Below are 27,535 nucleotides of genomic sequence, written 5' to 3'. Positions count from 1 at the left end.
TAGTTTGTGCAAAACCTGAGATGCATGTCAGGGGGTTGGTAAACCCAATAAAACATCCGCTACATTGAAAACCGGTCCAACTTTTACAGAACTCTTCATTGATGGTCATGCTTAATATCAAATGGTTCTCAGAGATTACCCTTTTATGGAAACTTACAGGTTAGGTCCTTATCAAGACTTTGGTGAAGTTCTTCACTTTGTTTGGTTTGCCTTGGACTATTCAGTCAGAACATGGCTCCAATATCATGCCAGTTGTATTTAAGCATTTTATGCATCAGTTAATCACATTTTAGGTTAAGTGTAGTTCATACTATCCTGAATGTAAGGGAGCTCTGGAGAGACACCAAACACGTTTACGAATATGACAAGGACTTATTCTTTTAAAGCTGACTATGTGAAGGATTGATAACTATGCAAAAGGGGTTAAACAATTCCAAACGTTTAACGGATGTAGCTATGCATTATCTGGAGTTGGTGAGTGTGATCCGTTTTGAATGCACACATGATCCCCAGAGTTATCATACATAACCTTCAGTATTATTGACTGTACTCAGCAGAATGTGTACTTTAATTACCAAAGACATTTCTCTCTTTATTTAAACATTATTTCTCCGAAAGGGGAATCCACTCGTTCAATGTTGTTTGTTGGGGTGGGATTCATGTTGTCCTTGGATTCGGAATGCACATTATTGTTCTGCACAAAGCATGTGTGAATCTGGTATTGTGGCCACGGATATATCCATGCCATAACAAGAATAAACTTGTTCTAATAATTTTACCAGAGTAGTGGAATATGAATTGACGTCATGATGGGATTTGACATTTGAAGAAAGAATGACAAGCTTGGATCCAGGATGAGTGAGTGAGTTTAAATTTACTCCACACTCAGCAATATTCCAGCTATATGGGGCGGCCTGTAAATAATCGAGTCTGGACCAGACAATCCAATGATCAACAGCATGAGCATCGATCTGCGCAATTGGGAACCGATGACATGTGTCAACCAAGTCACCGAACCTGAACACCCGATCCCGTTAGACGCCTCTTACGACAAGCATGGGTTACTGAAGATCAATAATATTACCCGGACCTTCACGGGTCCGGATCCAGGATGACGATTATTGCCCTGCCACGAGCATTTAATCGATCGCTTTCAGTATCACATAGAGTTTCGAAAAGAGTCTTCAGATCGGTGTTTTTCACACTTTGTGGCGTCGAACCAGGAACTGCTTTGCTCTGAGATTCGTTCCAGAAAATCACATCCCTTTAACAAGGTGATCGAGGAGAGAGAGGTGTACACGGACGGGGGTGTGACCTGTCGGTGCCAGTTCGTCCCCAGCAGTACGGCCCCTCCTACCGAGCTGTCTGTAACGACACCCACATCTAACGTACAGCACGTACTGATGACAATAGGAGGATGCCATGCTGTCGATGGTACCATTTTACGTGACCATTATCAGGTAATCCTTATGACTTAGCGTTCCATTCGTACCTCATAGGTATAGCCTATATCCTTCCTCATCTGTGGTCATATTTGTGTTTTATTTTGCAATCTGACACAGGGTGTTTCACCAACCACCACTCCAGGGTATCATTGTACAAAACCATCTTAAGACTAAGGTCATCATAACGCCTTTACCTTAGCACAGACTTTGGATCGCTTTATGAGTGAGTGAGTGAGTTATTATTTAACGTCACATCGGCAATATTTCAGCCATATCGTGACGAGAACACTTGACATTGAAATAGAATATATATAGAGATTATAAAACCTGCCGACAAAGGACAGTAAAGCAACTAGAGTATCACAGATATATATGTAAAACTAGTAATTGAATCTAAAACATTTTAACTATAGGGGACAACACAATATAAAAATGGGCTATGGATCGCCAACAACTGAAGGTAGATCACCATACTAGGAACCATGGGGACTTACATTACTTTTGCTACCTGCATGGATCCTAGCTGGATTTACACCATCCCTTCAGCCGCTGGCGATTGTAGGAAAATTTAGCCAACAGTTAAAATAACAAAAATACTACGTTTAAAATGTGATAATTTATATTTTACTTTGAAAGTTTGGGGACTTACATACCCTCTCAGGAGGACAATAATTTTACGGTACTTTAACCCCCCTTTGAGGGTACAGCCACTAACAATCTAAGTTAACAATCTAAACTACCAATCATTAAAATACATCTATTTACAGAACATATTAATCAAAAATCATTAATCAAATCAATTTCTTTTAAAAAAACCAAGAATTAAATGAACATGAACAGTGATCCTTAACAGTTTTAACATTGAAATATTTATCCCTTATGATGGAAAATTACACACAACCAAGCAGGAGAAGTGGGGCCCAGGGTGTAGTACAAGCGATCTTAGAACTAAGACTGTCTGAGAGCTAGTCTCTAATGATTCAAAAATCAGCAAGTAAGTAGCCCTGATTATTCTGAAACCTGTTTCATACTTTGTTATCTATCTGGAACATTGCAGCATAAGATTGCAGTAAACTTCAGACGCCATTGGATATCATGCAGATAACAGTGTGGGTAACTTGTTGTGGAATTTTTGCCACCTGCCTCGGGTCTCCATTGACGACCCTCGACCCCGAGACTACCTGTTACTATGGAAGCAAGGCCTTCGCCATAGGGGAGAGTTTCCTGAAGAGCGAGTGTGAGCCTTGTGTTTGTGCTGAAGGTCACACCATCAGCTGTGTGTACATCACCTGTGCGCCGACACATTGTGCCAACCCAACTTACCTGTCTTCCCAGTGCTGTCAGGAGTGCCCGGATGGTAAGATTTGTGATATTAAGATGGTGAGTTTGGATGCGTGGGGGTAATTTGAGGTGCGCGAACCATAGATCCATGGATTCGAGCTGGTTTATCGAAAAGCGAGCCCTGTTTTTACAGATGATAGGGGATTATGTGCAGGAATCGCAAATCACATCCCATGTTGCCTATTTTAAAAAGATCATACCGCGGTATCGGATAGATGTGGTGAGTGAGTGAGTGAGTGAGTGAGTGAGTGAGTGAGTGAGTGAGTGAGTGAGTGAGTGAGTGAGTGAGTGAGTGAGTGAGCGAGTGAGTGAGTGAGTGAGTGAGTGAGTGAGTGAATAAGTGTAATTTATGCTGCTTTTAGCAAAATTTTAGCGACATCACATCGGGGACACCAGAAAGGCCTTCGGCGTGACAAGCGAACACACGGACCACTAAACTACCCCACCACAAAGGAGGATATGCGAGAAAATTTCCATATGTGATGCTTTCAGTGAAAACCATTATGCCTGATGCAGCTCCCCTGTTTGTTTTGTGCCAGGTGTTCATAGTTTCCAAATGAAAATCTGACTTGACAAAAATCCTTCAGATAGTGCACAACTCGTTCGTCGCTGCTATTTCCAGGTCTAAACTGTCAACATGGTGACAAGGTGCTCAAAGAAGGGGAGGTGTACAGGGACGAGGGTGTGACCTGTCGGTGCCAGTTCGTCCCCCAGCAGTTCGGCTCCGCCTACCGAGCTGTCTGCAACGACACCCACATCTAATGTACATCATGCACGGACGACAATAAACTCAATGAAGGCAGGTTGTCGATGTGACCATTCTCCGCATCTTAGGGGTTTCAGTGCTTTTCTTGCTTGTTTAATGATTTAATAATATTATAAAAACATTATTGTGGTACAGTGGTAGAATTATTACTCGACATCGTTTCCGAGCTGGTTATAATATTTAGAAATAATGCATGATCAAATACTTTTCTATTTTTGAGTGCATGAAAGAGTAATTGAGTACGTTTACTGTAGTACCATGTATTACTGAGGTTCTTGAGAGGCATATAGAAGTTGGTATTCAAGCATAAGACAAAATATTATGTATGTCAACTTCTTGTCTTAGGAGATAAACATCATGTGTTGGCCAATTTCCGGGTGTTATTGAGTATTTCTAAGATGCCTAGCGGTTAGAACAATCGAAAAAAACAAACATTATCAGACAATAAAGGTATAGTTTTTTGCTGACGTAACAATTGAATGACGTTATCCCGTCACTGCGCCATTCTAGTGTGCCCCCTCGTAATCGAACCATTTTACATTACGTCACAATGTAAGCGACGTCACGATGCATGTCAGTTGTCATCGCCTCGTACGGCCTCCTACAGTAAACTACACCGTTGCATCCCGTTTCTTGGTTTGCTGTTGCTTCACGCAGCTAACATCACTGGTTGAAACATTACGTTTATGTTTTACGACGGTTAAAATGTGTCATTCGACTCACAAGTTTTCAGCGACACGGTAACGTTCGTAATGTTTACATTCCCACAATGCAATTGTGGAATGTCGTTTGACTACTCAACTTCCTCTGGATGTACTGATCTAAACTTACGCTGGTAGTAGAAATGCAACGTTCATATTGCCCGATATGGTTTACGTTAATGACAGATGTAATTAGAATAATTCAGAGAAGATATTTAATCCGAACGTAAACCGTCATCAAACTGTTATCATTTGTTTTTTTCTGGTAACGTTCGTCTTAACGTAGGGGGGCAGAAAAATCAATAGAACAGCGCGCCAGTTAGCCCTGTGCGAGGATTCTTAATTTAGGTCACCGACACCGTCGTTTGTTTTCTGCCTTAAATTAATCGTAATTATCTTTAGAAAGTATTAAATTTGGCATCTTAGAAAAGAAATACACTTCGCCCTACCACCATGTATAGTGTAATAAAACACACTTTCGCCCTGAACTATTATAACGTTAAAGCACTCGGACGCAATTACACTATACATGGTGGTAGAGCGAAGTGTATTTCTTAATTGAAGCACGGGATTTTATTTGGAACCGACGGCGTCAGCTGGAGGTTTCAAATGGAATATTCCCATGCTTCAAATACTCACTAACATCCGGAAATTGGCCAACACATGATGTTTATCGACATTGAAAACACAAAAGTAAACCAAAAGGTCCACACAAGTTTTTGTGTCTGCACTCATTGACATCGTGTACGGGTACAGCAGTGAAATGTCATCAACCGGCCGTTTCGGCTGTCTCTCATGGTAGCATCTGGAACTGCTCATTTGTGACGTCATTCGGACCTTACGTCACAATATGATTTGAATGACGTCATCACAGCTGACGACGTATCAATACAATGGTGTGAGCGATGTTTGTATGTATTAATACGCAAAGAATTTCCGGGAATCGAATACCATTTGATCACGTTTTTCAACCAATCAGATTAAAGAACACAGTGACTTTTGGTTTACAATATTCTATACACAACGTATCTATGCTTTTCCTTGCATCTTCGTCAGGGGCAATTCAAATGACGAAAGGGCAAGGAAAAGGGCAGAAACGTTGAAATGGACATCAATAATATTTTGTCTCATACATGCATTAGGCACTTAGACTAGAATAGCCACTATTTATGCTAGAAGCGGCAAGTACTGCCCGCGTGAAACAAACACAGGGGTTAACTGACACCGAGCGTCTTGTGAGATACTTGACTAAATCGTTTCAAGAGTGTAGTTCACCAGGTGATAAACATCTGAGACATGCATCATCTCACCTCGCTGGTCACCTCACCAGGCGGCGTCAAACTCACTCACTAACTCAGTATTACTGCCATATATATTCCCGATATTCCTTGTTTGGACAAAATATCCATTGCGCTTTGTGTTTGGTATTGTCGTATCATACTGATGCCACATTGTCGGGTGTGAATGAATGTTTAGTAATATAAAGGGGTGAGTGAAGCAGATTGTATGTCGCTTTGTGCAACATTCGAGCAATATTACAGCAGGGGACACACATGTGGGCAGTCGAACTCGGGTATTCGGCGTTCGACGAACGAACGCTTTAATCACTCTGGTACATACCAAATGTATATCACAGGATTGTCTGGTCCAGCCTCTTTTTCATTTACAGATCGCCGCCATATAGCTGGGATACTGCTATACTGGAGGCACATTGTTATGACTGATTATCCGAGATGACAACTCGCTTATAGGTTAGAAGATTTATTCCTTTGGTATTAGAGACAGACTAGGCCGACTTGGTACACACAGCCTTCAGGGCGTCGGGACCGAATAGTTGCTTGTTGCATTTACACTCGGTGTTTGCGTCAGGTTTGTACACCTCTCCCTCCTTGATGATGTGATCGCCGTACTTGCAGTTCCTTCCTGCAACATCAACACAGACAGATTGGTTTTCTGGACTCTACATGCATGGCCATGGCCATGTCCATGGAATAATCGCAAGACCATACCGTTTTGAGGTAGAATGGGTTGACGAGGTTTAAGGTTGAGAATGAAAAATAACCCTGTTATTTCACGTAATTGTTCCAAGTTCATTGTGGGCAAAGTTCCGTACACCAGGCAGAATACACTCTCCAATCCGTGTTCATCTGGTGTTACCACAATTTGAGTTGTGGATGACGCAAATACCACTCACACACATCACACTTTTTATGTCAGAGTAATCATTTATCTCAAACTGTAGGGCTACAGTGACCAAAAATGTTATTTTCTATTTCTCAATAACATTGAAGTACATAACAGCAGTTAATTGTTTGGAAGGTGGACTCATGGACCAGTCACTTTAAAATAAATCCTCAGTAAAAGGAACACATCAAAACATATACATGTGTATGATATTTCAACTTAACAGCTGTCGAATATTGGAAGACATATTTTCAGCTGACAACACACAGATAGCGATTGATTGTCTGGAGTGTCTTTTTAAAAATTGTGTGGAATGACTTGTGGTAAGGTTTACGCGTGTCATGTTCCAGTAAGTGACTAAAACACATATTGTTTTTCATTTCAAGTTATCGGAGGGGAGATAACTCCAGATTAAAGGCGTATGCGAAGAAGTACATGGTCAGAATATGAACAACTTGGGTGTCAATACGTTAGGTCCGGGTATGTGATTGAAGAACCATGAGGTGACTCAAATGAGAGCCAAACTAATTTTAAGATTATCAAATATTTATCAGCACTAGCTTTAATAATAATACAGGTTTTTACACATCACCTTCAAGTCTGTAAACTTAAACATGATACTTGAACAGAAATATATGCATAAATACCGTTTGGACAAGACAAACAGCACTGCCCCGGTTTCTGAACGGCGTCGACACAAGGAAAAGGGAAGAAACAGTCAATCACCAGGCAAGCCATACGGCCACTTTGGGTGCACTCACAGGGCATGCACGCACTGTCTGTCTTTTCACCAACCATGTAAGTCTTGTTTTGATACACGCATTGGCCAGCTGCAGCTGCAACCACCGGAAGTGATGCAGACTCGGAGTAGACAACAAGAGCCAGGAATATGGCAGACGACACGACTGTTCCGATCATTCTGAACGAGATGTGAGCGATAATGTTGAGACGCTACATTTATAGTAGGTTGGCTTATCTGCAAGACTTTTTTGTTTCAATTTGTTTGGTCAGATAATCTGAATTCGGTGAAACCACAATGGTACTGAAAGAACGATCACGTCGCCTTTGCTGGAGTTACACCTCACCTCACGAGAATCCCACACGCAGGGGCATGTAACGCTAATAAACTTGCACTGAGGTATATATGGTCACTGGCGGGTTCTTAGAGAGATAATAAAGGCAACCAACAGCATAAATCCGCCAGATCTACCTGCTGATAATGCATGAGAGCTTTTCATCAGATTGCATTTCAAAACTGATTTCAAATCATGTTTTACGATTTTTTCATCTGAGTCACCTTTCATTATTGTCACTTCTGACAAATTTTGCTACATTTCTGTTGGCCTAATCTGCGACATTATTTAGCTATTTTGTGCAAAACCCGACATGTATGTCAGATGGTTGGTAAACCCAATAAAACAGCCGCTACTTTGAAAACAGTTCCAGCTTTTGCCGAACCCTTCAGCAGGGACATCAATGGTGGTCAGGTAATCAGTACATGCTTCCTATCCTAAGGTTCTCAGAGACTACCCTTTTATCCAAAATTACAGGTTAGGTCATTATCAAGGCTTTGGTGAAGTTCTTCACTTTGTTTGGTTTGCCTTGGACTAGTCGTTCAGATCAAGACTCCAATTTCTTGTCAGATGTATTACAGCAGGATATGCATCAGTAAGCCATAACTTAGGTTAAGTCTACTGCATATCATCCTGAATCTGAGGGAGCTCAACACGTCTACGAATATGATAAGACATAGCTTTTCAATCTGAGAAGGACTGGGATGAAGGCATTCCCTTGAGGGAGTCAGCTTTCAAGGAGTCAGTCCAGGAATGCTTATAATTCTTATAACTTAGCTTTTTCGTGTACCTTAAAACATTGGCTTCATGGTTTTATTTACAATGTTTAACCATTTTGGGCTGGCTTCCTGAAGGTTGTAAAGTCTATTAGGCGTAGTTGAAAGTGTCCCAGGAAAAGGGATGGTGATGAAAATACATTATCACAAGAGAGTCTCAAGAGAGAAATGTTTGTCCTGGTGAAAAAGTGTTAGTGCCAATCCATGGTCAGCCACTGTATCCTAGGTACCATGGTCCACAAGTTATTGATAAGAACGTCGGTGATACAGACTATGTTGGAGAAACACAATGTTAATATGTACATTAGAAAGTGTCGTGAAATAAATGACAGCTTCCCCACTGTGTATTGCAACTGTTTTGCTTTTACTCGTCGTATTAGAATGTGTTGCTGATGGGAAATGTGACTTTTGAAGCATTGCTACGAATTTGCTAGCTATGTAACAGGGGGCGCGGTGGGCGAGCTGTCTAAGGCGCCAGGCTAGTGATCCAGAGAGGTTGACGTGTCGGGATCGAGCCCACCTGTGACCGGGTGTAAAAACCTGAAGGTCAACTTTGTGTGCAGACTCTTTCAGTGTTGTCACAACCCCTAGTGTGCAGTACACAACCCTGTGCACTTAAAAGAACCCACGAATCCGTTGGTAGATGACCAGATGGTGGCCACATGAATACGTGCAAACACCTAGTTGCGGGTACAGCAACCTGCAGTGAACTTGGACAAAGTACTGTGACTATGTGTCCCAGTCCACCCAGCTGTGAATGGGTACCTCGTTAGGATGGGAAAGCCACAATAACTCGGTGCGCCTAGTGGCTGCAAGAGTTGTATACTCCCAAGGGAGTTGAGATTGATAATATTATGTGCCGTTGAGATTGATAATATTATGTGCCGTTGAGATTGAGATTCAGTGAGCGACGGAAAAAATACCAGCGCCTTGAGCAAGCACTAGTTGCTTGGATATGTGCGCTATAGAAATATCCTATATTAACGATTCTAACAAATAACGAACCAAGCTAAGCAGGTGTTGTTGAGTGTGATCCGTTTTGAATGCACACATGATTTGCATTCTTCCTAGATATTTCCATGATATTGTCCGGAGAGCGGAAGGTCGCGGGTTCGATCCCCGACCGCGTCATACCAAAAGACGTTAAAATATAGTACGTGTTGGTCCCTGCCTGGCGCTCGGCATTAATGGGTACAACAAGGACTGGTCGGCTGGGAGTCAGTATAATGTGTCTGAGTGGGGTATTCATGCTTCACTGCGGCATGGTATCTCAGTGGGCTAGCACTACAAAACCAGCTTCAGTCTGGGCTAGTACAAGCAGCCACACGTACACATACACATGCATGCACGTCGTCATATGAGCGAAATATTCTCCAGCGTGACGTTAAACCCAATTTCACCTCACTTTATCTCACCATAATATTGTAAGTATCTAGTGTGAAGTATATCTAACCATTTCAGTTGGACGAAGAGTCGGGAAAGGTGGCTGCTAATTATGCCAAGTAACCTTACCGACAGTTTCAGGATCGCAAGAATTTCAGTTCAAGCAACAGGGCAGTATATACCTATAGGACATTATGTATCATTGTACGTGATATAAGAGTCGTCCATTCAATTATTAGAGTCCCCTTGTGATATACTTGACTAAATCTTTCCAAGAGTGTAGTTCACCAGGTGATAAACGTCTGAGGCCTGCCTCATCTCACCTCGCTGGGATGTCACTGGAATACTGTTCAAGGCGGCGTCAAACTCACTCACTAACTCCGTCTTATAGCCAGAATACTCCCTCGGTTCCCGATATTTTTGTCGCTTTGTGTTTGGTATTTTCATATCATATACTGCTCCCATGAATGAACGTTTTAATAACATAAAGGAGTGAGTGAAGCAGGCGTTACACCTCTTATAGAAGTATTCTAGCAACATCACTGTAGGGGACACCTGGAATGGACCTCGCACATTGTACCCATGTGGGGAATCAAACTCGGGTAATCGGCTTTAGTCACTAGGGTACCCCATAAGTGTATATCCCAGGATTGACTGGTCCACCCTCTTTTATATTCAGCCAGCCGTCATATAGCTGGAATACTGCTATACTGAAGACACATTATTATGACTGATTATGTGAAATGACAACTCGCTTATAGTTTAGAAGATTCATTTCTGAGGTATTTGAGACAGACTAGGCCGACTTGACACACAGTGCCTTCAGGGCGTCGGGACCGAATAGTTGCGTGTTGCATTTACACTCGGTGTTGGCGTCGGGTTTGTAGACCTCTCCCTCTTTGATGACGTGATCGTTGTACTTGCAGTTCCTTCCTGCAACACAGACATATAATTATTGGTTTTCTGGACTCTACATGCATGGTCAAGACCATGGAATAGGCCCTACCGTTTTGGGGTAGGATAGGTTGACGAGGTTTACTTTTGTGTTGAGAATGACAAAACCCTGTTTGGGCACTGATGTCTCAAATGGCGTCGCGTAACTGTTATATAAACTGTGAACTGTAAATTGACGGATATAGCAAACTATCTTGTGGACAAGGTCACTTGCTGTAACTATTATATATGGAGCTACTGTTATAACGAACTACAACCTTCAGCAACCGATGCTTTTCCGTAAAAGGGTTCGGGTGGTCAGGCTCACTGACTTCGTTGGCACATGTCAGCATATCCCTGTTACATAGATTTGTGTTCATGCTATCGATCACTGTATCGTATAGTCCAGATTCGATTGTTTACAGATCGCCGCCATGTTGGGTAATTTTGAATTCAACGTTTTTTAAACATCTTTAAAAGTGTAGCAGGAAATGATGTCAATTGAGACATATCAGATTTTATTGTTATCAGGTGAAGGTGTTTTATGTAATTATAAAATTATGCGAATAAAAAGTATAAACTTCTAAACTCCAAAAATATGTTTAAAGCTTTCATTGGTGAAGGGTTATTTAATAAACATTGTGGTTGTTTAAAAATCAGATTTACAAAACTGATAAAAGGTTTTGTTGAGGGTTTGTTAGTACAATTCTATGTGGTTGAGGTGCATCTGAATTATGCCCCATGTGTGAGAAGTTCAAATAATCACCGAAATAATCTTGATACCAATGTTTTTGTGTCATTTGAGGCCACATACAGTATAATCAGGATTCAGTATTCAACACTATTTGTAATACACTCTTGCATCACAGCTCATTGATGAAGTCAAGCAGGATCTAGAGATTGTCACTTCGATTTAACCCACGGACAGGAGTATGGCAATCAATCATGTTCTTTGGTAATGTCACAAAGAACACATGATGGAAAACAGGTCCTTGACGAACACACTCTATATTTCTTACCATTAGGACAATACTGGCAACACTGGCCATCCTTCCTGGTGGGATCCACACACATGACCATGGCACAGTCTACTATCATACAAGAGATGGCATTTCCCCCTCCACACCTGCACGGCCGGCAGGGGTTATTGCTAATGGTCTCGCCCGCATGATACGTTTTGTTACCAATGACGCAAAGATCGTTATTGGTTGCAATGGAAGCAGCTTCACTGGTCAACAGTGGAAGGAAGCAGATGGATAGAAAAAACAACATGGCTGAAATCTGTTGCCTGACTAACAGCCAGGGAGAAAAGGATTGGCGACGTAGCCTAAATTAACGCAGATAAGATAAAGAAACGGTCTGAAGTGACATGTGGCTTGAAGGTGTTCACCATTCACTGCTGTCGTTTTATGTGCACCGTGCTCAACATTACATCATATCAACTTTTATTAAATGATAATTTTATATTTGAAAATATATCAAGCGATCATTGGATCTCATCTCATCTCTTTGCAGTTTTCCTTTTAACTTTCCATACCATATGTATGAAGGATTAAACAGCCAGAATACATATTCTATATTTTCAGTGGATGACAGTTACAGTATTGAAGAGCCTTTGCGTCGGTTTGTGATGGGTACATCGGTTTGTGATGGGTACAACCATTTAGACAGAACACGCTACCACGCTACAACGCCAGTTCAGAAGTTGCTGAATCAAGATTACAACATTCAAAGCCCAAGCATAGTCTTAAAAAGTTTCAATAATTGAAGGTCATTTCCGTATATAATGTATCAATGACAAGTATTGATGACCGATGTAATACACATGTGCTTAATGTTCGAGTGTTTTCGCAGGTTGACAATTGGCTTTTCCTTTCTTTGAGAGGCATTTTAGAAGTTGTAAAGATGAAGGAAAAGTTCTTGGGATAGTCAACTTCTTTATTGCAACCCCGATATCAAGCAAGTGGCTTTTCCTTGCATGTGTGTGGCAACTGCAGCTGCAGCTGCAATAACGGGAAGTGATGCAGATTCGGTGTAGAGCTAGGAATACGAATGTGCCGACCATTGTGAGGGAGAAGTGAGCGAGACGTTACATCTATACTCAGCAGCAAAACACAAACGTCAGTACGAATTCAAAATTAGATAGGCGTCTATGCATGGAGTGCACCAATTGACCGATTGGTGAAGGCCATTGGCACCTGGAACCAATCCTGAGAAAGGCCTGGCGCAATAAATCGGCCTTGATATGACATTATTCAGTCTCCCCTGAATTTCATCCCAAAGATGGTCAACTGGGTTTAAATCAGGACTAAGGGCTGGCCACTGCATAATGTTGACACCGTTCTGCTGTAGGAAGTCCCGTGTAGCTCTGGTAGTATGGGTCCGGGCGTTATCATGCTGGAAAATGTTGTTCCGGTGACGTGCGAAATGTGGTATGACGTTGGGTATTAGGGCTTGGTCGATGTAGCGGACCGCTGTGATGTTGCCTCCTCTCCCTGGACCAAGGTTCTGGAACACCACAGGACCCACTCTCTGGTTCAGGCCTATTCCACCCAATACCATGATGCTTGCACCTCTCCATGAGTCTCTTTCCATACCACATTGGTCTGAGTAACGCTGGCCACGTCGTCGCCATGTTCGTGTTCTGCCATGTGCAGTTGATACGCAGTACCGACTCTCATCTGTGAACAAAAACAGTTCTCCATTGCCTGTATCGCCAGTTTTGGTGTTGTAGGGCAAACTGTAGACGTTCACGCCGATGACGAGTGGTGAGGATAGGTCCACAGTAAGGTCTACGGCAATGGAGGTTCCCGCTGTTAAGACGTCGGCGTACTGTATCAGTACTGATTGGTCTTCCGTGTGTTCCCACTGTCTGGCGTGCTGTTTCGGATGCCTGCATGAAGGGATTCTGTACATGCTGTCGCACAACAGGGCTGTCTTAACGTCTTGTGGTGACCCTTGGTCTGCCAGTACGGGGGCGATCATTTGTGGTGTTGGTGGTCCGGAAACGTTACTGCAGCCCGTAGATGGTACGAACGTTGACCTGGAAGTGACTGGCAACGGCTTTTGTGCTGTGTGGCCAGTTTCAAGTCTTCCTTGCGCCTGGTTCCTCTGAGCTGCCATGAGAAGGAGCATCCTGCTGACGTTGTAATGTGAATGTTTCAACCAGGTTTGGGGGTGCATTTTATAGGGCTGGTACTTGTGAACAGCACATGCAGCATGAGTTGCAGGGAAAACATGGAGAACACCGTACCATCTCCGAGATCAGGTTGCGTTTTTGAGACCATTTCCTGGGTTCCATTCTGAGTTTGGGAAGGAATGTCTTTGCTCAGGTAAAGTTGGAGATGTTGTCAAAAAATATACAATCAAAATATTAAATGAGTTTGCAAGTTTACAGTTATCCGTTTCTGCGAAGGAAAACTCCAAACTGACGTTTCTTTTGCTGCTTAGTATATAATAGGTCGTCTTATCTATAGGAATTTCTTGTTCCCATATTGTGGTCAGATAATCTGAATTCGGTGAAACCATTATGGTACTTAACAAACGATTGCGTCGCCTAACCTTTAAAGAATCTTGTAATTGAACAAAGGAACTTTTTACTGCGTATGAGTATGCACATGTGAACGTAACAATATGAACTTCAAGCTAAATCGTTGACACTTTTAGGTAAGCACTGGTACGTTGAACTCCAGCAGTATTACAACAGGCGAATATACACAAATTGCAACACAAGAAAGCTGGTCAGTTCTAAATACACTGAGGGTATGAAATCTGGTATACGATGTCACGACGTGAAAGCGCCTGTTACATAACCAGCTTGTGGACAGATAGAGAGAATCGACGTTCATTGAACTTCTGTCAGGGCACCAACGCATCTTTACGAAGTCAAGTTCATGCTTTGTCCCAGAGAGTAAAAGGAATATTAAGTTTATATATTGACATCTAAATAGGCAACCTCCTCTTGGGAAGTCTTCCAACCCAAATGACTAGCCAGAGTTATGAAGTATTTCTTTAAATAAATATACATACGATAGCTCAGATTTTACCTTTAAACATACACACTCTGATAAGCAGTTAAACTAAAACTCTCGGATAAGCATTTGATTTAACACACTTAGACCCTACTGCATTAAACATCTATTGTACAAAGGCAATAAAGCTACAAGATGGTGGTCCTGAAACTGACGTTTGTTGCAAAATCAATCGGTTGGAGGGGGAAGTCCGTTGCAAGATCTTTCACGTGACTCTGGTTCTTACATGCTGCAAGTCGTTAGAGCAAAGTGTATCATGCAAATAAAAAAAAGAAAGAAAACAAAAGTGCATCATGCTGGGACTCAACTAAGTCTTGTTCTTGAAAATCAATATACAATCTTTCGTGAGAAAGGTGGCAGTTTATGGAAACAGCAACCCCAAAGCCGAACTACTACATTTCGTAACAACAATTAAAGCACAGCAGTTAACGCTTTTAATGTTTGGCTTCTGAACCAGGTGTTTTAAAATAACTCCCCACTACCAGTAACACGTGCTTATATGGTTCTTCTAACTAAGACTGACTGACTGACTGAATTTCGTTTACACCGCTTTTAGCAGTATTCCAGCAACATCACGGCGGGGGGGACACCAGAAATGGGCTTCACAAATTGCACTCATGTGGGGATTCGAACCCGGGTCTTCGGCGTGACGAGCCAACGCTTTAACCACTAGACTACCCCACCGCCCCTCTTCTTACTAAGAGCTTGTTATTATATTAAGATACAATTTCAGATAAGGATAACGATGGTTTGGGTTGAATGTCTTTGTGGAATTGTATGGAATGATTTGAAATGGTTACGTCAGGGACATTATTTTTAAGGGTATACAAATTATCCCTGCTATATCAAATCATAATATCGGTAATTTTTGTCACAGTTTTACACGTCAAAGTCTGACATGTCAATTGAACAAAAATATCTGCCTAAATACCGTTTGGACAAGATGAACAGCACTGTCCCGGTTTCCGAACAGGGTCGACACAGAAAGACGGGAAGAAGCAGTCAATCACCATACAAGCCATACGGCCACTTTGGGTGCACTCACAGGGCATGCACGCACTGTCTGTCTTTTCACCAACCATGTAAGTCTTGTTTTGATACTCGCATTTGTCAACTGCAGCTGCAACCACCGGAAGTGATGCAGACTCGGAGTGAACAACAAGAGCCAGGAATATGGCAGACGACACGACTGTTCCGATCATTCTGAACGAGATGTGAGCAATAATGTTAGGACGTTACATTTATAGTAGGTCGTCTTATCTATAGGAATTTCGTGTTCATAGTTTTAGGTCAGATAATCTGAATTTGGTGAAACCACCATAGTACTGAAAGAACGACCACGTCGCCTACGCTTGAGTAACACCTACCTGCAGAGAATCCCACACACAGGGGCTTGTGACGCTAATTAAATAGCACTGAGGTATATATGGTCACTGACGGGTTCTTAGAAATATATTAAAGGAAAGAGGTGAACAACATAAATCCGCCAGATCTACATGCTTATAATTGATGGAGAGCTTTTCATCGGATTGTATTTCGAAACTGATTTGAAAACATGTTTGAGTTTGGCACCTTTGATTTGTGTCACTTCTGACAAGATTGTGTGGCCTTTCTGTTGGCCTTACATGCGACATGATTTAGCTAATTGTTGCAAAACCTGACATGTAAACCCAATAAAACATTCGCTACTTTGAAAACCGTTCCAGCTTTGTAGAACTCTACAGTAGGATCATCATTGATGGTCAGCTAATCTGTACATGCTTACTATCATGTGTGCTGCCACAAGGCTCCCTGAGGCTACTCCTTACCGGAAAATTATCAAGGTTTTGGTGAACGTCTTCATTTGTTTGGTTTGTCTAGGACTATTCAGTCAGATCATGTCTCCAGTTTGAAGTCAAACAGGCGATTCATCGGTTAAATCAGGTAACTCTTATGCATATCATCCTGAATCTCATGGAGCTTCAGAGATATACCATCACACTTAAGGACCGTCCATAATTTATGGCTAGGTAGGGTGATGATGATTTACATAGCGAAGCATGTACATATATTATGAACGGTCCCTTATAAGCATATGATGAGGACTTATTGTTTTGAAATTGAGGAGCACTGGGATGATGACATTAACATTACCTTGTTTGTTGTCATGGTGTCAGTTCAGGAGTCCTAAGCTCTTAACCTTTTTACTTTGTTTTGGGCAATATTGTTCGTGGACCTATAAAACATTGGCCTAATGAAAGGTGTCAAATGTGTTTGTTTAACTATGTTTCTGAATTTCTGGCTGGGCTTTCTTGAGCTTGTGAAGTTTTTAGCGGTATTTGAAATAATTCCATGAAACAGGAAGGTGGTGAAAATACGTTATGTCAAAAATCTCACGAGAGGAATGTCTGATAAAAGTGATCGTTCTTTGCCAATCCCTGGTAAACCACTGTATGCTTGGTACCATGGTCCAGATGTTAATGATAAGACCGTCCGTGATATAGACTATGTTGGCCAAACATAACTTTTCCATGTCTATATAAATAGAAATGGCAGTAAACCCACTCTGTGCGTGGCCACTCTTTCACCTATATATATCGTTTTAGATTGTGATGTTGATGAGAAAGGTCAACTTGTGACCTGACAGTGTGGAAACGGATATGTTGGAACAAGTATGAACTCGTAGTGACCATTTCACTAGAGTAGTGGAATAAGAATTGTATGATATTGGAACAAAGGATTAATTTGGATCGAGGACGAAGAATAATGTCACACCATGACCCCACCACAACCACCGTCAAATCTAACTCTTTCTGTAACATTGTTTCGGATAAGCTGTTCACATCGGCGCTTGCTGTCTGTGGCTTCAATCCATGTATAATAGCCAGAGTAGACGTGATTACTGTACCAATAGTGAAATACTTGGATTCCGAATATCTACAAGTCAACTTCATTCATGGGGGATCAGGTTAAAACGGCCCCATGGCAAAACGGCCCCAATTTTGCTCGGCTAAAACGGCCCCAGTGCAAAACGGCCCCGATGTTGCTAAGTGCAAAAAAGCCAGAGATTGCTTGAAATGACCCCGTACAATTGCAAAAACGACGTGAAATATATTTGAGCATTTATATTGACATGTAACATATATTGAAAACAGAACAAAGTCCAAACAATACACTCCTTGCGGCACACACAGCAGTACCATTAACGTGCTTGACAATGTATTTGTTTTAAATTTTAGTGTAATCTGAAGTTACATAATGGGAACATGGTTCACATGTGAAGGGAATATCTTCTTTGCTTCTGCATATTTCCTTGTATCTGAGTGCTGAAATCCCTGTGCCGCAAAGACGGTGTGTCCAGGTTTGACAACCATCACAGCTAATGGCGTGCTGGTTTTTTTCCGGACAGTCTTATTGCAAACCGCACAGCGTTGTGTCATTGTGAATGTACAGTAACCATCTATCCCCATCAATAAATACTGTATATCATTGACACAGAGAACACTATGCCATAGTCTTGAGTTCATAGACTATATTTTATCATATTCATTTATGTACTATTGCTAATGTTTGTCAAAACATTCAGCTCTGTCAGGATTCACACGACAGAACAGCTGCTACTTCAATGTTGTTTTAATGACTGTATGTGTGACTTTATGGTATGGATGTATTTTTAACAATTTGAATTCTGATTCTGAAACCTTATGTTTTATTTGTCAAACTTAAATTCTAGTGAATATTGTTAGACGTTCTGTACATTATTCAGTTCGTTTGATTCATATCTTCTACATGTATTATTGGCCTCATGGCCATTTAAACAGAATAAAATCATGATGAAAATGTCAAAGCTAATTAATGTAATAAGTAATTGAAAAATATGCGTTTTGATCTATCATTTATGACTAAGGACACACATTGAAATAAAACGGATTATTTTGGGGCCATTTTGGCAAACATGGGGCCGTTTAGTCATGAGGCCATTTCAGCCAAAACATTTGGGGCCGTTTCGACGTGGGGCCGTTCCAGCTATAACCCCTTATGGAGATTTGGTTGTTCAACACCGCACTCAGCAATATTCAAGCTATATGACGGTGGGATTTAAATAAACGAGGCTGAACCAGACAATCCAGAGATCAACATCATGAGCATCGATCTACGCACCTGGGATACGATGACATGTGTCAACCAAGTCAGCGGGCCTGACCACCCGATTCCATTAGTCGCCTATTATGACAAGCATGGGTTACTGATGACCAATTCTAACCAGGAATTTCACGGGTCTATTTATGGAGGATATGTGTCGCCAGTATCATTTGTTTCATGAGTTTTAAAAGATACAATGTGTTGATTCTAGTTTACTGGTATGAGATCAGAACTAGCATCAAGTATAATACATGGCAATAAACAATACTGACCCAATACTTTCTTGGCACAAGGAGCTGACAAATAACTTAACTTTTCAGATAATTGATGATCTTATCTGACATTAACTATTCAAAGCGAAGAGAGTCCTGTAATCCCAACATCAGAAACAAATCCTGAGGAGTAACTATTCTGATCAAAATTACAGTCTTGTCGTCTTCTATTGAGTTGCATCTAGCAGTTCGACTTGGTGGTACTGGACAGTCTAAGTAAACTTAGGCTCAGTATTATTCTTTAACCAATCAGACAATGACTACTTATTAGAGTTCGGCGGGACCTACAGAACGGTTTTTTTGATTTTCTCTTCCCTGGTCGCTGACACTGATCTATCAACAAACGAAAATCCGCATAAAACACAGATATTTGACCTGCAGTATATATATATATATATACTCTTAGGGGTTTCTAATAACATGGTTACTATTAGCTTATATTTCCGCAAGATGACATCCTTGAATACTGACAAAAACGCTATGATCAGTGACTGTTTACTCATTGCGTCCTCCATGTGTATCACTCGGAAGCGATCGTGTGGAAAATAACATTCGGAATCGGTCTAGTTTTGGAAGTAAAGGTTCAAACGGTATGTGCGAATGTTAACGTTCGCGATTTGGTAAGCTGTGTTCTGATTGGTCAGTCCAAAAGGTAAGCTGACGCGACCTTCTACTAGGGTTTGTTAGACTCAGTATAGCAGTGTAACGAATAATACTGAGCCTAAGTTTACTTAGACTGTGGTACTGGAGTACAAATCACCCAATAGAGAGATATAAGCGAGTTACGGCACGTCGTACTTCCGGTGACAAACAACGTTTCATACCTTTTCGAATGGTCTCCTGGTTGTCAGGTGACAGTAAAAACCCGATAATCCATGCAGGAATAACACATTTCTGATCTAACCATTCCCACATCAGCCAACTATTACGACTGTCAACAACTGTGACGGCCAAGCATGGTTGTACACTTGGTCCAGTCTAGTAAAGTCATATTTGGCGTTTGCGCAATTTGGAACCAGAACTGGTTCTTGAATATACGCCTGTCCCCGGAAATCTGGTACCGGAAGTAAACTGGGCCCCGCCTCGCATATCGCAAATTGGTGCGCACAAAGGGAGCCGGGTACCAGTTTAGTGCCGGAAGTAGCGCCTCGCAAGACTTACACAGGACCTATGGCATGTTCCAAGTCGTTGCTTCATATTGCATGTGAGAACCAACCCTAAGTACGACAATATGTTGCACTGCTTTGACACATCAAAGTCATGTTCCTAGAAAGTATGTAGAAACAGTGTCCAACAAGACATTAACATTTTTCAACACATAATTAAATAAAACACTTCGTAAGATTGAACCTGTACATGTTTTCGGAACAACGCATGCGCACTGTGTGTACATGTCGGCATGTGGTTCTGCCGCCAAAGTGAAAATACAATCGAGGGATGCCCACTATTGTGTCTTGGTATCTCTCCATGCCCGCTCAAAACAGACAGTAATGTAACTTAGTTAATCATCGGTCATTATAATCATCACAGCTTTACACCTCACATTTAAATCTATAGAGTATGATAGAAAATGAAATAGAACATGTAATAGGTAAATATATGTGAATAAATACCGTTTGGACAAGTCTGACAGCACTGTCCCGGTTTCCGAACAGGGTCGACGCAGAGTGAAGGGAAGAAGCAGTCGATAGCCAGACAAGACATCCGACCACCCTGCATGCACGTGCAGGGCATGCACGCGCTCCCGGTTCTTACACCAATCTGGTAAGTCTTATTTTGATACACGCATTCGTCAGCTGCAGCTGTAAGCACCGGAAGTGATGCAGACTCGGAGCAAACGACGAGCGCCAGGAATATGGCAGATGACACGAGTGTTCCGATCATTGCGGCAGAAGTGACCCGGAATATTGAGACGTTAACTTTATAGTAGTGTTTCTTATCTATAGACCTATCTGATGATTAGCTTGGCGACCTTTAGAAGATCAGATAAAATGAATCAGGTGAAACCTTAGCCTGTGTCTCCACCCTTGAAAACATATTTAATTGGAGTCTTATTTAAGTCTAGAATGATTTAGCAAGTCTAGATTGCTTCAGCTCTAGGCCTGAATTTAAGATTGTTATGGGCTTTTTTATCCTTTGAAAACTATTTTTCCAGATCTGAGCTGTTAGACGAGAGACAATATCGACCTCAATACCATGTGGTCATCTAATAATATTCCCTCGAACCCCTTTCCATACTGATGCTGATGGGGCGGCGGGGAAGCCTAGTGTTTCAAGCGTTCGCTCGTCACGCCAAAGACCCGGGTTCGATTCCCCACATGGCTACAATATGTGAAGCCCATATCTGGTGTCCTCAGCCGTGATATTGCTGGAATATTGCTACAAGCGGCGTAAAACTAAATTCACTCTAATGCTGATGAAAGGTTATTATCTGCTTGATCTCCAGATAATGTTGTTTTCCATCTGTACGAAAAGTACTATCGTAGAATATTGTTTTCGCTTTAAATGTGTAAAATGCATTGAGATATTTGCATTACATGCACGTTTGTGGAGAAGACTACTACGGCATCGAGCATACGACTTCTCCTTGATGTTGCAAGATTCTTCACGGTATTAATGTCACTACTTCCAGGGGGCGGTTGGGTAGCCTAGTGGTTAAAGCGTTCGCTCGTCACGCCGAAGACCCGGGTTCGATTCCCCACATGGGTACAATGTGTGAAGCCCATTTCTGGTGTCCCCCGCCGTGATATTGCTGGAATATTGCTAAAAGCAGCGTAAATCAAACTCACTCACTCACTCACTCACTCCTTCCAAATCTTATTAACACATACTTATGCTTGTCGTAAAAAACGATTAACAGGATCGGGTAGCCAGGCGCACTCCAAAGGTTGATGTATACCATCGTATCCCTATTGCGTAAATAGATGCTCATGATGTCATCACTGGATTGTTTGGTCCACGCTCGAATATTTACAGACTCCATATAGTGTGATGTTGCTGAGGCGGCGTTAAACAACAAACAAACAAACAAACAAACTAATCTGTCCGAACACTTACTCTGTTGTCAGTGGATACATCAGAAATGGGTTCTGCCCTCGAAATCATGCGGGCGGTGGAGACGCCTAGTGGTTAAAGCGTGCGCTCGTCACGCCGAAAACCCAGGTTCGATTCCCTACATCGGTACAGTGTGTGAAGCCCATTACTTGTGTCACACAGTCACCTGATCAATTCCTGATAAGAGATTTGAGATTCCTTCCTATATAGGCTATCAGTCCGAGTAGAAGAAGACACATTTGCTGTTGACTGACTCTATGATGGCAATTAGGTTAGCTGCCTGTACCCTTCTTTTGGGGCTTTTCTCCCTTATAATAGAGGGTGCAGTGATCAGCCATGAGAATGGATGTGTAGTCAACGGGGTCACCTACAAGGAAGGGGAACGCGTAAATAAGAACCCATGTTCCCCCTGCACGTGTAGTCAAGGCAGGATGATGTGCATGGCGATTGACTGTGCTCCTCCGATGTGCGTCAACCCTGTACAGAAACCAAACCATTGCTGTGGGACTTGTCCAGATGGTGAGTGATGTGGCATTGTTCGGTATGTGTGACGTGTCATTGTTCAGTAGTACGTGTGATGTGTCATTGCTCAGTACGTGTGACCTGTTATTATACAGTACGTGTACTGTGTCATTGTTCAGTATGTGTGACGTGTTATTGTACAGTACATGTGACGACTCATTGTTCAGTACGTGTGACGTGCTGTTGTTCAATATGTGCGACAAGTCATTGTTCAATACGTGTGACGTGCAATCGTTCAGCACGTGTCACGTGCCATCGTTCAGTACAATTTACGTGCCGGTGTCCAGTAAGTGTGTTTGATACATGTGAAATGTTATGTTTAGTATGTGTGACGCAAGACTGGATATCCCCCTATTGCTAGCAGTATTCACTATTCAATGAAACACGAACTGCTAAAATTCCATTTTCATATCGAGACACACGTATTTAATTTGCACTTTGACTGCACGTGAACTAGTGAATTTTGTTTGATGCCGCTATCGGTATTCCAGCTTTCTCCTAGCATGCTAGTGGTTTACAGCATCGATGCACAGCGTCAAAGAAGAAAAACGTCACAGTAGAACGTTCAGTGTCTCTGTTTTGTGCTACTGGCTTTATTTATTCATTTCTTCATATATTTTAATTCAGGAAACAACTGTAAATATAAGGACGTGGTCATCAAGTCGGGGGATACGTACCATCCTGACACCAACACCGTGTGCAGCTGTTCTACCGACTTCTCGTATCTGTTCGGCCCACATGGACACGAAGCATTGTGTGTGCATAAGGCAACTGGCGTCACTGGCTCCATGTAGTAACGTTCGTCACACTGTCTTAGAACCGAACCATATCGATGATTAAATACAAAGTGTCTGTTTCATCAACTAACTACTTGCTATTCTATTCTTAATAATTCGCTGCGTACTGCTATATTGTTTGTTCTCTCTCATCATTATTCTTGTTCAATGGCGGAGGTCTGTGACCAGTCGACTCTGGACGAGACGAGCCAAGACGAGGCCAGACGAGACCAGACCAGAAAGCGCTTTGAGCGTGCTTAGATGTGTAAAAAAGCGCTATACATATGGAACTATTATTATCATTATTACCAGACCAGACCAGACCAGACCAGACCAGACCAGACCAGACCAGATCAGCCCGACCTGACCTCCCCTGACCTGACCTGACCTGACCTGCCCTGACCTGACCTCACCTCCGCAACGATCCACGCAAAAGAGATTCGTAGGCACGAACGCCCAACTGATCAGTCATGGGTAGCTGAATGATTATTGAAACTCATCATTCATTCCAAAATACTTTAACAGAGCGATGCAAATGTATTTTTATTCACATGGCAGTGCATTCTGCATTCAAGCCATGGATCCCGATTCCCAGGCTGAAAGGACTGTTGTTGCATCGACACGAGGTCGTCGGGTCAGGGTTATACACCTCGCCCATCTTGATGATGACGTCACCGTGCTTGCAGTTCCAGCCTGGAAGTCAAAATATCAACAAGTGAAGCATCTTCTTGAATGTCCCAGTGTTACACAATTGTTTACTCAACATTCGAACTGCCATGATGATTGATTGTTTTTAACGCCGCACTCAGCAATATTCCAGCTATATGGCTGCGGTCTGTAAATAACCGAGTCTGGACCAGACAATCCAGTGATCAACACCATGATCATCCATCTACGCAATTGAGATACGATGCCCTGCGTGAACCAGGTCAGCGAGCCTGATCACCCGATGCCGTTAGTCGCCTTTAACGAGAAGCACGGACAAGCATGGGCAAGCATGGACAAGCATGGAGAAGCATGGACAAGAATGGAGAAAGCATGGAGAAAGCATGGACAAGCATGGACAAACATGGACAAGCATGGACAAGCATGGACTTCACTGGTCCCAAGTATTATGTGGACGGAAGACTAATAATAATCATAATGACAACAGCTGTAACACTTTTGAAACAATATATATACCCATAATACAGTCACAAAAATTGCACAGTCGACTCTGATTTTAGGAGAGACTTCTTATGGATGGGGAACGGGTTTTGTTGTTTCTACTACCATGTGCCTTTGTTGCACCATATATATCCAGCGATATTATTAGGCGCTAGCTATTTTTTCGCATTTGGCCTGTTATTGTTACAATGTGTCTTCCATCTCTGCTTGCGTTTATTTTTTGTGAACCTTTACTTGTATAATTGCTTACATGGGTGCTAATGGTATCTTCCAGAGTACTAGATAAAAACTTTTCCCAGCCTGAGCAAACGCCATTATAACAACTCCTCTTGAATATATAAATAATGTACATAAAGCAGCACCTAATATTTTCACACTCACGTTCTTGTCTTCAGGCTCTTTGTAATATGTCATGTTAACATCCATTTTAATTCGAAATAATGGAATTATAATGATCTCTGCTACTGGCCAATACGACATCATCCTCTGTTGGTTACCTGGCCATGTTGGAACATGTTGGTTACACAATATCTGATTCTGCTGCTGAGGCAGTGTGCTGTGACACCACTTTTGATGCCGTACACCGATTATAAGATGATAAATGTTATCAGAGAACTAATGCAAAATAAGGGTGACACCCAAGCAGGTATCAATAAGTTACGTAAATTTATGCAAACTATCGTTAACACCTGTTTGAGTTGTCACATTTGCAGGGGTCATCCTGTGACGATGTCGTGTTGATCGCAGTAGTGAGTATGGTTTTACGCCGCTTTTAGCAATATTCCAGCAATATCACGGCGGGAGACACCAGAAATGGGCTGCACACTTTGTACACATGTGGGGAATCGAACCCGGGTCTTCAGTGTGACGAGCGAACGCTCTAGCCACACAGCTACCCCACCGCCCATGCTGGCCACAGCAAATATAAATAGATAGATGAAGCATTCATCGAAAGTTTTGTGTCCCTTGTGATGAAAGAGTCACGGTCATGTCGTGCTTGTCCTAGATTTTCCATCACAAGGGATTACAATTTCACAGTTTCAACTTTCAAAGGATCTTTTAAGGTATGTTATCATTTAAATCTTAGTTTCTTAAAAGAAATCGTTCTAATTGATAAATTTGGATAATACGTATTGCAGTTAGTTTGTGAATGTTAATTTGGTTGAATGAGTTTGTGATTGAGTGAGTGATTTTTGTTTTACGCCGCTTCTAGCAATATTCCAGCAATATCACGACGGGAGACACCAGAAATGGGGTTCACACTTTGTACCCGGGAATCGAACCCGGATTTTGGGGAATCAAACCCGGATTTTCAGCGTGACGAACGAACGTGTTAACCAATAGGCTACCCCACCGCCCCTGGTAGGATGAATAAATAGCTGAATTTGATAATAGCCACACCTTCAAATGGTGTTGAAATAAAGGAAACTATTTCCCCAGAGAAGATACGTATGTCCCATTTCATTCAAAGCATTTTTCATCCTTCGTGGTTTTAATCGTAGAATATAAAAAATTATGTGCTTTTAATGTTTGGCTAATTTTCTGAATAATTGCCAACAACTAAAGGAATGATGTACATCCAGCTAGGGTCCATGGACAGTACTGTAAGTCCCCATGGTGCATAGTATGGTGATCTACTTTCAGTTGTTGGCGATCTATAGCCCGTTTTATACTGTATTACCTTACCTGTATAACTTACATGCTACTTTTAAATGTATATCTGTGATATTCTAATTGTTTTACTGTCATTTCTTGACCGATTTTACAATCAAACAATATCTATTATCCACGTATGGCTTGTGTTAGTCACGGATGTCTGAAATATGTGATTCTAACTCACTCACTCTTACATATCATGCTTATACCATTAATCATACCGCTGCCTACATATTTGCTTATGCAATCCTATTTGCGAAGGCTATTGGTATGTTGAGATTAACGAACCATTGGTATGATGAGATTAACGAACCATTTGGACAGGTTGAACAGCACTGGTCTGGTTGTTTGACAGCGTCTACACACAAAGCAAGTACGCAGTCCACGTATACACAGGCAGCTCGACCGGAAGCTCCACAGAAACACCTCTCGCATGGAGTTGGTTTGAAATGCTCGCCAATCTTGTAGTATTTGCCATGGCGTTCGCATGTGTTAGGCGTCGTTGTGAGGGTGACTGGAGTGGTGTTGATGACAGCTGCCAGGGCTGAACTCACCAAGCAGAGGAGGAGGATACCTATCATCTTTGTCTTGGGACAGCAGGCTAGAAAGGTCGATCAACTGTTGGAATGGTAGTTTCGTTGTGAAAATCGTTATCTGTATTTCAAGGTATAGGTCACCTGATTTGGCATGTAAAGTATGTTTGATGAACACGTGACATTTAAGGCTGGTCACTTCCAATCAGATTTCCAGTGGCACCTATTGAAGTTACAGATAAGTGTAACTGATTGATATGTGTTTGCGATTAAAATCCCAAACTATATACTATCCGAATATATAACAAGTATATAACTCGATCTAGACGCTTTATAATTTTGATGTCACCACTCACATGAACTCGCTTAAATAGCGAGACCTTCGCGAGACCTTAGTACTTACGGTGACAAACAACGTTTCATACCTTTCGAATGGTCTCGTGGTTGTCAGTTGACAGTAAGGAACCGATAATACTTGCTGGAATAACACATTTCCGATCTAACCATCCCAAATTAGCCAACTATTACGACTATCAACAGCTGTGACAGCCAGGCATCGTTGTACACTTGGTCCGGTCTAATAAAGTTATATTTGGCGGTCGCGCAATTTGAAACCATAACTGGTTCTTGAATATACGCTTGTCCCCGGAAATCTGGTATTGGAGGTAAGCTGGGCTCCGTCTCGCACATCGCAAGTTGGGGCGCGCAAAGGGGGCAGGGTACAAGCTTAGTACCGGAAGTAGCGCCTCGCTAGACTAATGGAGGTACATGGCTTTAACAAAGAACCAGTGTATTCCAGT

At 42.0% G+C, this 27,535-nt stretch overlaps 4 protein-coding genes across 7 annotated transcripts; 2 read left to right on the top strand and 2 right to left on the bottom strand.

Annotated features, from left to right (window-relative positions):
• Nucleotides 1–2,499: 2,499 nt before the first annotated feature.
• Nucleotides 2,500–3,585, top strand: LOC124269535 (von Willebrand factor C domain-containing protein 2-like). The gene is made up of 2 exons (XM_046704566.1): nucleotides 2,500–2,802; nucleotides 3,409–3,585. The coding sequence occupies exons 1-2, from the start codon at nucleotides 2,541–2,543 to the stop codon at nucleotides 3,546–3,548; spliced, it is 402 nt and encodes a 133-aa protein (XP_046560522.1). The 5' UTR covers nucleotides 2,500–2,540; the 3' UTR covers nucleotides 3,549–3,585.
• A 2,416-nt stretch (nucleotides 3,586–6,001) lies between these two features.
• Nucleotides 6,002–15,882, bottom strand: LOC124269533 (von Willebrand factor C domain-containing protein 2-like). Of its 4 annotated transcripts, none has more exons than XM_046704563.1 (2): nucleotides 15,565–15,882; nucleotides 6,002–6,176 (listed from the first exon to the last, which is right to left on the bottom strand). In XM_046704563.1, the coding sequence occupies exons 1-2, from the start codon at nucleotides 15,833–15,835 to the stop codon at nucleotides 6,040–6,042; spliced, it is 408 nt and encodes a 135-aa protein (XP_046560519.1). In that variant the 5' UTR covers nucleotides 15,836–15,882; the 3' UTR covers nucleotides 6,002–6,039. The 4 variants fall into 4 exon arrangements, with proteins under 4 accessions (XP_046560519.1, XP_046560518.1, XP_046560517.1 ...); XM_046704562.1 differs by lacking the exon at nucleotides 15,565–15,882 and adding an exon at nucleotides 7,085–7,416; XM_046704561.1 differs by lacking the exon at nucleotides 6,002–6,176 and adding an exon at nucleotides 10,425–10,602 and having other exon boundaries at nucleotides 15,565–15,850.
• A 6,413-nt stretch (nucleotides 15,883–22,295) lies between these two features.
• Nucleotides 22,296–23,512, top strand: LOC124269526 (von Willebrand factor C domain-containing protein 2-like). The gene is made up of 2 exons (XM_046704556.1): nucleotides 22,296–22,600; nucleotides 23,231–23,512. Exons 1-2 carry the CDS (start codon nucleotides 22,339–22,341, stop codon nucleotides 23,395–23,397), a joined length of 429 nt encoding a protein of 142 aa, XP_046560512.1. The 5' UTR covers nucleotides 22,296–22,338; the 3' UTR covers nucleotides 23,398–23,512.
• A 392-nt stretch (nucleotides 23,513–23,904) lies between these two features.
• On the bottom strand, nucleotides 23,905–26,847 carry LOC124269527 (von Willebrand factor C domain-containing protein 2-like). The gene is made up of 2 exons (XM_046704557.1): nucleotides 26,516–26,847; nucleotides 23,905–24,072 (listed from the first exon to the last, which is right to left on the bottom strand). The coding sequence occupies exons 1-2, from the start codon at nucleotides 26,781–26,783 to the stop codon at nucleotides 23,927–23,929; spliced, it is 414 nt and encodes a 137-aa protein (XP_046560513.1). The 5' UTR covers nucleotides 26,784–26,847; the 3' UTR covers nucleotides 23,905–23,926.
• Between the last annotated feature and the right edge of the window lie 688 nt (nucleotides 26,848–27,535).

Source organism: Haliotis rubra, unplaced genomic scaffold (genome assembly GCF_003918875.1).
Source record: "Haliotis rubra isolate DU_JTF1 unplaced genomic scaffold, ASM391887v1 Scf1452, whole genome shotgun sequence".
Lineage (NCBI taxonomy): Eukaryota > Metazoa > Mollusca > Gastropoda > Lepetellida > Haliotidae > Haliotis > Haliotis rubra.
This window is presented reverse-complemented; position numbering and strand designations above follow the sequence as displayed.

What these genes read in the sequence shown, in the direction of transcription:
- LOC124269535 (XM_046704566.1), top strand. Translation starts at nt 2,541, where the DNA reads ATGCAGATAACAGTGTGGGTAACTTGTTGTGGAATTTTTGCCACCTGC. An exon ending in CTGTCAGGAGTGCCCGGATG is followed by an intron (nt 2,803 to 3,408) that starts GTAAGATTTGTG and finishes TGCTATTTCCAG; the next exon opens with GTCTAAACTGTCAACATGGT.
- LOC124269533 (XM_046704563.1), bottom strand. Translation starts at nt 15,835, where the DNA reads ATGATCGGAACAGTCGTGTCGTCTGCCATATTCCTGGCTCTTGTTGTT. An exon ending in CTGTTCATCTTGTCCAAACG is followed by an intron (nt 6,177 to 15,564) that starts GTATTTAGGCAG and finishes TTGATGTTGCAG; the next exon opens with GAAGGAACTGCAAGTACGGC.
- LOC124269526 (XM_046704556.1), top strand. Translation starts at nt 22,339, where the DNA reads ATGATGGCAATTAGGTTAGCTGCCTGTACCCTTCTTTTGGGGCTTTTC. An exon ending in CTGTGGGACTTGTCCAGATG is followed by an intron (nt 22,601 to 23,230) that starts GTGAGTGATGTG and finishes ATTTTAATTCAG; the next exon opens with GAAACAACTGTAAATATAAG.
- LOC124269527 (XM_046704557.1), bottom strand. Translation starts at nt 26,783, where the DNA reads ATGATAGGTATCCTCCTCCTCTGCTTGGTGAGTTCAGCCCTGGCAGCT. An exon ending in CTGTTCAACCTGTCCAAATG is followed by an intron (nt 24,073 to 26,515) that starts GTTCGTTAATCT and finishes TTTGACTTCCAG; the next exon opens with GCTGGAACTGCAAGCACGGT.